This window comes from Xiphophorus maculatus, chromosome 5 (genome assembly GCF_002775205.1).
Source record: "Xiphophorus maculatus strain JP 163 A chromosome 5, X_maculatus-5.0-male, whole genome shotgun sequence".
In the NCBI taxonomy this organism is placed as follows: Eukaryota; Metazoa; Chordata; class Actinopteri; order Cyprinodontiformes; family Poeciliidae; genus Xiphophorus; species Xiphophorus maculatus.
In genome coordinates this window covers 5784323-5796760 of record NC_036447.1, presented here as the reverse complement: position 1 = coordinate 5796760, position 12438 = coordinate 5784323, and the positions used below count along the sequence as shown (strand labels likewise).

At 36.1% G+C, this 12438-nt stretch overlaps 1 protein-coding gene across 12 annotated transcripts in view; it reads right to left on the bottom strand.

The window, feature by feature from the left end:
• LOC102233011 (teneurin-3) overlaps positions 1-12438 on the bottom strand; it is a 323707-nt gene that overhangs the window by 127749 nt on the left and 183520 nt on the right. For all 12 annotated transcript variants that reach the window (XM_023333407.1, XM_023333406.1, XM_023333410.1 and 9 more), the window contains one exon: positions 5304-5571. In XM_023333407.1, coding sequence (XP_023189175.1) covers positions 5304-5571 — 268 coding nt within the window. The remainder of the gene's footprint in view (positions 1-5303; positions 5572-12438) is intronic.

Below are 12438 nucleotides of genomic sequence, written 5' to 3'. Positions count from 1 at the left end.
AAGTATTGCCAAGTGAAGTTCTATTGTGTTAAGTTGAAAAATGTTATTCGGGCTTTTATTCTTTGACTTTAAGAAATTCTAATTCATTGTTCAGTGAACAAAACCTCTTTGGATTCCCATCATATTGTTCAGAGGATTCCTGCAAGGCTCCTGACAAACTCCTCTAATTAGTCACATGTCACACCGTTGTTATTTCAGTTGAACTGGCGTCCAATTAACCTCAGAGTCCACTTTAAAATATTGGTTTTACTTTGTGAGCTTTACAAGCAGCAGAATACTTCAAAGAGCATTAGGATCCATACATCGCTACATGACCTGCTGTGTGTGATTCATATATATCAGCAATCTCTCAAAGAGGAGGCACCTTTTTACAAGCAGAACTAATGGAAAATGGACTGAATTTACATAACGCCTTTACTCAAATCGATCACTCAAAGTACTTTGTACTAGAGCTGCAATAAAAAAACACACACACACACAAATGAACACACATTCATAAACTAATATGCAAATTGGTAGGCAATTTGTGATTTAGTGGCTTGCCCAGACGCACGTCAACATATGCCAGGAGGAGGCTGGAATCAAACTTTCTGCTGCAGGCATTCTCAAGGCAAGCCTGTTCCAGCCACTGTTTTCAGTTTATTAGGAAAGCACAGTCCTAACTTGTTTGTGTCTTTACTTTGAAAACTAACAAAACAACACGTTCAATAAAAAAACCAGCAACATGACAAATAATTATTACAATTATTTTGTGTATTTTGACATTATAAAAGAGGAAAAAGACAAAGGGAATGTGGAAAAGGAGTTTCTTTATTTTTGCTTTAGTGAAATAAAATTTATCAATTTCTTTTATTTCCCAAAGATTACAGCCACTTCCTTGAAAAATCTTTAAATTAATTGAGATTATTTTATTTCCGATGAATTCTTATATGCCTAACCTTTTCACACAACTATTTTCATGAAAACACAAGATACAAAATTATTAATACTATAATATTAGTACCATTATTGACATATTTTAAATTAATAGCTAGTTTACTTCGACGAGTGATGTTTATTTATCTTCAAACTGCAGTTCCTACTTTTTACTGCTTCATTTAGTAAATAAAGATAATTAGAAGTACAAAACGACTAAAAGTTGCATTCTGTTCTTGACACAAAAAATAAATAAATAATGAACATAACTTATTATAGCATACAATGACAGAATGAAGCCAAGATGGATTTGTGAAAGCAAATTTTCATCAATTTTCCTGTATCTGTTTATTATGCAGTGTTGATGAATCTTATGTATAGGTAAAAGGAGTCTACTAATAAAGTTATTTTACCTCTGACAGAATTTATATTAAGCTCAGTTAGGTTCTATTCAAAGACTTGGAATGTTTGGTGTTAAACTCATCATGGAAATTTGTGGCAATGTGGATTTTTTATTTTTTGCCTTAACACAATGAGCTAATGGCTCATTTTCACTGAGCGGAAAGGCAAGGGTGGGTGCAGTTTGGTATGGTGGAATTTAAGACAAAACTAAAGGCAGATGGAGAGTTTGCAACAGGCTCAAGAAATCTCTCTACTGGAGCGAAAGATCTGCTTCCAACTCTTAACTCTCTGACCTGATGTTTTACTCATTAAAACGTCTTCTTAAAACTTACTTTAAGGAATCTGAATTGATATAATGTAGATTTCATATTCCTAATGCAGTATCAGATATGAAAAACAACTTTTCCTACCTGTTTATAAAATGTATGTAGTGTAACAAACACAGACCCACACACACAAATATATACAGTATATATATATATATATATATATATATATATATATATATATATATATATATATATATATATATATATATATATATATATATATAGTCAAGCATACTCAATTGAGTATGCTTGACTCAACTGAGTATGCTTGACTGACATCTGCGTCTGCATGATCCAGTGACCATTTGTGTCCCAACAGGTGTGGCTGTCTAAGCCAAGAGTATTTGTCTTGGAGATAGTGTGTGTGAATTATCACCTCTAATGAGAACATTAACACTCTCTTGTTACATTACAGCTTTAATCCCCTTTTCATGGGCCAGACCTAATAAATTTCTTTGACACCGACTTATTTTGGCTCCATTTGTCTCTTATTGGCATGTATGCCTGTCGTATTGACATTTTTTTTATTTCTAACTTGAAGTGGAATCGAAAAACAACACAGTTTTACTAGATCAATAGACTCCAATGTTGTCTTCATAAACAGTGAAAGTGTTGAAACTGAATATTTAGGCTTGCAACTGCTTTAAACTCTGATTCTTTTACTAGAATGATTTTGAAGAATCAAACCACTAACATATTTGGCCAATGTTGTAAATGTGTATCCATAGTAGAACTTGCTTTTCAGATAATTTCATATACATAATTTCTTTTAAAGACTGAAAAAAAACCCTACTGCTGATAATGCGACTACAGCACCTGCTCTGATCAGGCTTATTTTCAGAATGGCACAGGCACTCCAGCGACTCAAGAGCTGTCTTTAGTTACCATGGTGATACAGTTTCAGACCAAACAGTCTGGGTTAAGCTCTGGTTTTGCTTTTTTCAGTCTTACTCATGCTCAGATCTTGTGTCATTATGATTATAAGAAAAGCTGGACGGCAAAGCCCTGAGGGTCCATAGTGTATTAAAGCTGCGGTGCAGGACGGGGCCAGACATAGCAGAGCAGTGTTGCATATGTTCGGGGGAATACTTGGCCCCTTGAGGGCAGCTGCCCAACTGGCCCTCCAAAGATGGCAAGGGAGTGGGGGCAGTCCCCAGAGAGCGCCCCCCAAAGGCTAATGTATGTAGTGTTTATCATACAGCTGGCATGCGACACAGGTTGATCTAATAAAATGCTATTTGAAATAGAAAAACATTGTTCTGATACTTTGTTTTTATTGGCCCTTTTCAAAGTTTGGTATAGGATTAATAAAAGTAATATTCAGAGAAACAGCCAGTGTACGCGCCGCAGCTGCGCTAATGGTGGAGAAACAACTTACAGTTACAGGAAAACTGTTTATCCACTGGCATCGGTGGCTATGCTAACCAGCCTGCACCAGGCTCTGTTGTGGAGTAGCAGAGAGAACTTGGAAGGGTGTGAGAAACACATACGCAAGGGTGATTGAAAGAACTAGGACCCCTCCAACCCTTCTCGCTGATTGGCTCTGATAAAGCGGTGTAATTTTGAAGATGACAGATGGAGGAGGCAGAAGAGCTAAATTTTTTCACAGATTATTTGTCTCATACTGTCATGACATAATGACCCCTATGTCAGTTTTATGACAGTTTTCACAAACATGTAATTCTTTATAAAGTTACCTACTTTGACTAAAAAAAATACATTTATTAAATGTGTACAATAAAAATAATAACTGTAATTAATTATATTGTAAATTTGTGTTAATCTGCAAAGAGATGATACTCATACAATGGAATCCAAAAAATCCCAAAATGTCCAAAAATCTGGGTCAGCCTGGAGTCACCGATGATCAATTCTCATATAGTACAGGATCATATGCAGTTGGAGCAGTATTTACCTGAAGTACAGTGTCTTCTTGTCAAATGCAAACACAAGGAAGACAAGCAAAAGGGATATTAAGTGATACTTCAGAGCATAATTAAGCTGCTTATTGATGAGGAGCCTTAAAGATTACATACCAATAAACCTCAGAATCCAGCTGGGTCAAAATATACCAAATATATTAGACTCACCCAAATATGAAAGTAATATAATTTTTGCATTTGACAATAATGTCTAGGAATTATTCTTTAATAGACAACACTACAGGGAATTGATGAAGATTAATATTTCTTGCAGTGCATTGCATCATAAAGTTATTTTTAAATAATAAATAATGAATAAATACACACAAACAGTACAATAAGACACATAACGGAAACACCTGAATAACATTCTATGACTGCTAACTGCAAACAGACAGCATTTAATGCTTGTTTACATATTATATACAAATTCTGTATTTACATACACTACATTATAGTAAAATCTGATGACTTTTCCATGTTCATAGCACAGCCAGTCTAATCTCTGGATAAGAGCTGGTGGCTGTTTCTTACATTATGGAAGAGGTTGGGTAATCATATCAGTACAGGATATTTGTTTAAAATTACGTCAAATTTAATTTGGGTTTCCCCCCCTCAGGCAAAGATCTCCACGGCCAAAGCTAAATATTCATTCTGTCTGGTTTTCTGCCACATCTCCCAGGTGACGGTCATTTAACAATTGGATTAAAAAACACACCTTACATTTTGCAATAAATGTAATCCAGACACATCAACAAAAAAGAAATGTAAAAAAAAATTAAAAATGAAGCTCATGTTATGTCAAAAGTTGGCCAAGTTGTTTCTTAGGACTGGAAATAATATTTACATTCTGGAGTCCCAACATGAATCTTATTGAGAAACTGTGGAGGGAGTTAAAGATTAGGGCGATGGATAGGAGGCATTCAAACCTCAAAGATTTGGAGCTTAAAATCAAACATAAACTGGACATAAAAGGTAGAAACATGCTGAAGTTGTTGCAGCAATTATAGAAGAGGTTTCATCGCTGTACTATCAATGAAGATTTTGGAGATTTTTCCACTGATTAATAAGGAGAGTATGCATATTTCTCATCATGCCATTTTGTTAAATAAAATGCAAATGAAAAAACTAAATTTTCAGACTCCTTTTGCATTATTTTATTAAAATGATGGAGTACCCCAAAATTTTACCCAAGTAAGAGTAGCACTACTTCAACATATTTTTACTGAAGTAAAAGTAAAAAGTAGCCATCCAAGAAGTTACTCAAGTAAGAGTAAAAGAGTATTTGGTAAAAAGTCTACTCTGATCAAATTATTAATCATTTAATATTTAAAAATTACATCATGAGATGGACCAGGCAATAAAGTTAATTGGAAATTTTGGTATTTAAAGGACCAAAATTACCATAATTCACATAAGGAAAGAAAATAAAATCAGAAAAAGAAAATGTTCAAAATCAGTTTCTTTCAATAATAAAACTTATGAAACTAATAAAAATTGCAAGTGTATGTCCGTGTTGTTTTTCATTCAGTGAAGTTACTCAAAGTGGGTAGAGAATAAGAGAAGTGATACGTCGTAATAAAAATACTCAAGTAAAAGTAAAAATACTCCTAAAACTAATTAAAAAAAAAAGTTATTATAGTAAATGTAACTAGTTACTACACAGTTCTGCACTAAATTACGCGCTCACCTACATCAACAGATCAGCATAAAAACGGTGTTTGAGTGTTATTACCTTGTTTCCAGAGGCACATTGCTACCCAGCACCCAGCTGTCTTGCAGCGGGACGCTCTCGGGGGGCGTGGTCTGCAGCTCGGCTGGTGATTGGCCGGCCACTGGAGCCGGGCTTCCAGAAGGAGGGGTTAATTGGCGCGAGGAGTTTAGGTTCTGGCCAGCGTGGTGCGTTGAGCCCAAGGCTTGGTTTAGAGCCGTTACTGAGGGCTGCTGGCGGTGAGGCGGTGGTACAGGAGGCAAGGTGGAGCCATGGTGGTTTGATGGTTGTTCTGTTAACAGGAATACAGAGAAGTTTTTAGGAGTCACTGCTATTCAGTTAATCAGCTTCACAATCAGCAGCCTAACATCAAATATGTGGGAGCATTTCAAATTGAATCAATAAGCCAAAACAGCAATAAGTAAATAAAAGAAAGTGAGAAAGGATTATAATGCCACAGTGTTTAATACTGTAATAAAATTGGGCATCAAAATGGAATAAAACATTATTAAAACTACATTATTTAATAACCCACAAACATATTTAATACGATAAAATTCGTATTTATATGGTAAAATTCGGTCAAAAACAGCTGCCGGTATTTTACTGTAAATTAGACACGTTTGTTTTTTTTACAGTGTATGTAACTAATTCATAAGGTTAATAATGTGGAGTATTATGTAATAAACAATCACAAACTGTTTGTGTTCATCCTAATCATTGTGCTTCCATCATGTTGTAATTTCTATGCTCATTTAAATTTAAACTTTGGTCAGTAAATAACAAACTTTTGGTCATTTAATTGACTTTTCTGACTCAAAAGCCAGAACATTTGGTATTAGGCGTTCAAAGGTTTTGTTACATTTTCCATCAATCATTATGTAATACTGCTTTAATCATGTTTTATTACATTTTAAAGACCGATTTTATTACATTACAACATACTGAAGCCTTATTACCTAATGTGGCGTTACAAGGATGATACTTATTGAGACCTGAGAACATTCCCAGGTTGTTTAGGAGCCTTGTTAACACAAGCATTTATCCCTCAGATATTAAAGATCACCATAAGAGAAGTCTGATGTCAGCATTAATGAACTGCGGATCTTTACATGTTGCTGCTTCACTGAAGCTGCTGAGAGCAGTAACTCAGCTCTGAACTCAGTCATGCTGAATACTGATTAGAGGCTGGCGGTCACAAATCACTGTTGGGTTTTTGTAAAAATATTTACTTAAAGCTGACCTGCCTTTAGCTCTCTCTATTGCTTTTTTTCCCAGTGCTTTTCCGCTCCTTTGTCCGTCCTCTGGGTGCTCTGAGTGAAATGAATGGCAACGCAAGATTTGATTTGCATAAAGAGCATCACATCTCCATTTCCCAGCCCTGCTGTTATTTTGTCAGAGCAGCCTTCACTGGAGCGAACAGAAAACAAAGACACAAGAGAAGAGACGCGTACAGAAACAGAGCAGTGGAAGGAGGAGGACTCTGTGGTTTGCTTTAGGATTTCTCTCTCTCCATATGCTGTATTGATAACCGATTAAATGTTTCAGTTATATAAACCTGAAAGGACGTTTGTCAAAAACAAAACCACACACTGATTGGTTTCTGATTGAGTATTAATACTAATTTTAGCCTTAATATTTACTACGACATCTTTTGGACACGTGATGGAAATGAGAACATTAACACATCCTGCCTTATTCTGTGTGTTTGATGAAAAATCTCATTACGATGTAATTTGTAAGTACAGCTGACAGAGATAGACTCAATCATCCATATTTGGCAGTAGAACTGTGGAGATGCCGATTCTATCCGCTGAAGAGATGTAATTTGCAGATATAGCATGTATTATTTTTTTTTAACAGCCCAAGATTGGCCACAATTTAGTCACCGACAGGAGAATAATCCCAAATACACAAGCAAATCCCTAAAAGAGTGTATGAAAAAGAGAAGAATAATTTTAGCGGTAATGGCCCAATCAAAGCTTAGCCTCGTAGAAATGCTGCAGCGGGACCTTAATAGAGCTGTGCAGAAAGAAAAATGCCTGCAAATCTCAATCAACTGAAACTACTTTGTGCCAAAATACCTCCACAACAACTGTGATGATGCTTCAACAGCATAATAAGTCATAGAGTAGGTTTGTGTTTGACACAAAATGGAACCTTTCTTTTTTTTTTCTTCTCCAATCTGGAGTTTATTAATCGTTTAATCGTGATGAATCCATGATTGAAATACTCGTCTACGAAATTTAGTAATCGATTAATCGTTAGTTGGAGCATATACACTTAAAAAGACAAATTGTTCACAGAACAACACACTCAGAGAAGTAATTTAGTCAAAACATTACAAAAACAATATGCATTACACATGGAAGATGCAAAAAAACCTTTGTCTATAAATATGTTCTACCGAGAACTCATCAGTTGTGTTTAGCTTTACCTCGTTCAAATTCTCCAGAAAAAATTACTTAAGCGGCTAAATGAAAAAAACTATAAAATGTGCCCATTTTTAAAATCTGATTAATCATCATCAATCTGATAATAATTGATTTTAAGTAGCAGATGTGTAAGCAGTGTGTGTTACTAACAGTGTTTTTGTTTACTGCTGTTCTAAATCCAAATGTTAACATGTCATTCCAAAGATTAAAAAGCAAAATAAACAGCTTGTGATCATATGTGTTTAATGTCATCTGTCTACAACTGGACTATGTTCCTCCAGGGAGCTTCAGCTTTTAGTGGTCTGGTGTTTTTATAAAGTTTGAAGCCAAACTGTATGAAGAAAGCCTGAGGTTTTCATGGCACTAAACGACAAGTCAACAACTGGGATATAAACATTTCATAAAGCTTGAAGATGGTCATGGTCACTGGTGCGGTGACAGGAAAACAGAGAGGTTTTGCATTTTCTAACGGTAACAAAATACAGCGGCTGCACATTTAGTTTGTCATACTACACTAAACGGCTCCAACTGTCCAAAAAATGGTGTTTTTATTGTGCTTTTAAGGTCTCACAGAAAAGGATGATGGTTGACCAACCAAATCAATAAATTAGGCAGATTGATACAGCATACCTACATCAGGTAAGTGAAATATAAAAAACAACTTAGCAGAACCCCCAATTTAAATAATAATAGTATTTTTAATGAAGTGCTTGAGAAATGCGGAAATAACCAGAATTTTTTTTTATTAGCTGTATGGAGCACAGAGACAGTGCTGCCCCTCCTCCACATGTTGCTGTACAATGCTGGTCGGCTAGCTCCAGCACTTATCCCTCTTTTTATAAAATCAAATGTGTCTGTTTGGAAAAGCAGGCTCAAACAGAGAAGCTGATTATTTAACCAGATTATATCAGCTTGTTAAAGTCCCAGTGTTACTATATAGAGAGCAAAGTGGTGAAGCAGCCTATTTTTCTTTTGGCAATAAGTAGATTTAATTGGAAACAATTGAAAATTGTTCTTTATTCTGTGTTTTTGGTAAAGTCTAAGACTCAGAATCGAAATGATATTTAAAAAAACGTTCTAAAGTAAAATAAAACTATAAATCAACAACAGAAGGAGTATTTTTGCTTTTCTCTTTTAATTTCGAGTTACATCATATCAAGGTACATATTTATGTGTTAAATGTTTGCATAAATGGACTGACGTTATGTAACATTTCTCCAGTAACATTATGTAACATTTTTCAAGCACTTTACATTATTCACTGATTCACACACGATGCACAGGCAACTTGGGGTTTAGTATCTTGCCCAGGAGCTCATCAATATGTGACAAGACCTTCAGGTTGCAACGCAGCTGCTGAACCACAGTCACCATGTGAATTTAACACAATCATAAAACCATGGTATAAGCCCATGCCTATAACGTGTTGCTCTGTTCAGCTGCATTTTTTGCCGATACATCAGAAAAGAGCTGTATCATGTTGTGCGACCCGTAAAAGGGTCACACCTCTACACCAAGACAGCTAACTGTTGAGGTGCTTCTGAAAGCTACAAAAGAAAATTGATTGTTTCTACAATGAGAGACACAACAGACAGAGGTTGAATCAAACAAAGTGTGAATGAGGAGCAAAGCTATTGTTAAATCGTTTGGAGGCTGTAAATCATAACCTAAATTGCCAAACACACAGTCTATCTTGCAAGAACGTTTGCCAAACTCAATTGTCTTTGTACTTTAACATATATATTAGATTTCTGATTGCTTTGAAGAATGCTTCTTATTGGAGCATGAATATAAATACTCTCAGCTAAAAAAAGATGAAAGAAGGAGACATCAAAAGTGGAAAAGAAAAGTGCAACAGACAGCAGTGAATGTATAGAGAAATGGGTAATGAATAAAGATGAACATATTGCAAGGAAACTTGTCTGCGTGTGTTCAAAATGTGTTAATTATTAGAAAGCAAAATGCTGCCCAGTAGGGGTTTGTGAGTAAAACCTCTAACATATAAAGCATCTATCAGAGAGGTTATGAAAAACGCTGGCAGTGAGAAGCCAGCATATGGTTACTGTAATGCTTCCATCCTGCAGTGAAAACAGAATAATCCAGTAAAAGAAAATAACTTATGATGTGTAAGTCCTGAACAGCTACACTTTTGACCACCAATCATTTCTAATGCTCCTTACTGTCGTCATCACCATCATCATCGAATTAGCGAAAAGACGAGAAAGGCGGAACAATTTGAAGAGAACTGCAGAAACGTAAATCAGGTAAATCACCTGAAACAAAATGAAATAGCCGCTTTCTTTTCCTGTTGACCGCTCTAAGTGCTTTTCAGCCTGCAGACCATGTTCACCTTTTAATGCACACATTGACTCAAAAAACAGCTCTGACATGGAGTTCACCGTTTTCCCCAAAGACATTTCTCCATGTGGTGAGAGAACCTCGATTCAAGCTGAACTCTCATGTTTATTTTCTTTGAGACATTACAGTTTGGTTAATGCACTCTCAACCTGTCTAGTTCTGTCTGTTTTCCTGTTCATTCCAAGCATTTTTAGCTCAGTTCTGTGTCAATCTGAAATAACAAATGTAAATGTAAATGTTAAAAAAAACTGATATCATTTTGAAACTTTTCCAACATATAACAAGACAATTATTATGGAAACGTTTAGTAGAAACTAACATTTATTAGAAGAAAATATACATAGTAAAAATCAGCAATATAGCAGATGCATTAATGTGAGTAATCACAAATTATACTTTGTTGAAACGCCTTCAACAAAGTTGACCTTTTAATTCAGTTTCAGCCTTTCTGAGTAGTTTGCAGGGAGATTACAAAGGATCTTAATGACTTCGCCATACAAAGATTTTGGTCAACATAAGGATCAATAATCCACAGCATGTATATTTCAGTCCAATCATAGGAAGATACTGAAGCTAATCAGGGAGGCTCTTAAGAGGTTCAGCAACACTGATTGTGCTACAGGAATTTCTAAGAAGTACTAGGATTGTGTAAAATCTCCCAGAATCTTTAGAGAAAATGTGTAATGGTCTGATAAAAACCAAACTGGAACCACTGAGTAACAATTCCAAGTCAGATATTTGGCACAACAACAACACTACAGTCAAACATGGCATGTTTCTCCCAGTGGAACTGTGTTTTTTGTCAGGGCAGACAAAGTTATGAACAGTTCCAAAAAGCAGTCAGACTTGACCCAAAACCTGGAAAGCTGCAGATGAAGAGGGGCTACATTTTTCAGCATCAAAGTGAGTCCAAGCATAAATCAACATCAACCAAAGAATGATTTCATGAGAGGAAAATTAAAGTTTTGGAAAGGCCTAGTCAGAGTCCAGCATTAAATCTGACAGGAACTGAAGTGACAGCTGCAAAGTAGAGAAGGCAAAGATTACCAAGCCAAGACGTAGGACCCTGATAGACTCCAACCACAGAAATCTGTATGCTGAAACTGAATCAAAAAGCGGTTCAACAAAAACTTAAGCTTTAGCAGACTTTTTACCCAGGTTGTTGGAAATTTTGAGCTTTTGATGTGTTACAGTCCCTGTATGTGTCTCACCAAGATGTTGCAGAGAAAGCCATAAATTCGGTTAATATACAAGTCTCAGTCAGAACTTTGAGCACAGCTGGTTCCTGGTTTAGTTAAAAAAATGGATTGTAAAGTGACTGTGGCTCTTTAGGAACTGCTCTTCACCATCTTCCTGCGGCATATTCTTATGTCAATCCTCCTGCCTTACCTCATGAGGTTTTCAAGTCTCATACCAAACAATAACAACAACAACAAAAAAATCAACCAATCAACCTTTTTCATTCCTTTTGTAGTGTAAAATCAAGAGAAAGGAGTAACTTTCTTCCTCTGGAGTATTTTCCTGCCCAGTCTTGTTTAGGCACTCTTCACACAGAACTTAAAACTTGGACAATAAAAAACAGAAATAACTCTGCAGGGCCTTGGAGAAGTCTTCTGGGGTGCTTGAAAAACTCTGTGCATTTTACATTATGTATTGCAGAACGTGGGAGTTCTTGACTGCTTGGAGCATGTATAGATTTCCTGTGGAGTGAGGGAGCATATCTGAATCTGAGGTACTTCATGGGGGGTCTGGTAACAGGAGTGGGAAATTACCCTAGACGTGTGGCTTGTATGCAACTACATGACTTGATCAACGTCCTAATCATGCCAGCAGAGTGCCGAGTAAATTCTCCTGCGGCTTTCTCAACAGTCGGCAGTTACGTGCATCATGTCCTGCAACTGCAACATAAAAAGATTTCACCATGCTGCAGAAATGATCAGTTTCCTAAAAATAAAGACAAAATACAATAAAAAATACCCAATGATTAATTTAGGAGCATTCAAAAAGTAGTCAGTACACCCTGGACTTTGGACGGGGCTTCCAGCAGGGGAGAGGAGCTAACAACTCCAAATTGTACATACAGAATGGAGGGTTTCCCCTAGTGTATCATAAGCCTGGCAGGCCACCAGTCTTTGCTTGTCCCCCCCACCAGGCTAAGAGTCATATCTTAATATGAAATAGGGCTTTTTATACACCAGTAATAGTGACAGAAAAGATGGATTAAGCTAGGTTTATGGTTGACACCTGCTTGGTAGCCTAAAACGCTATTCTTTCAAAATGATCATGACTGCTCTTTCAATTTTTTTAAACTTTTAACATATAACACAAAAACATGGTTGGACTGCAACTTTCCTCTTCCACTGAAA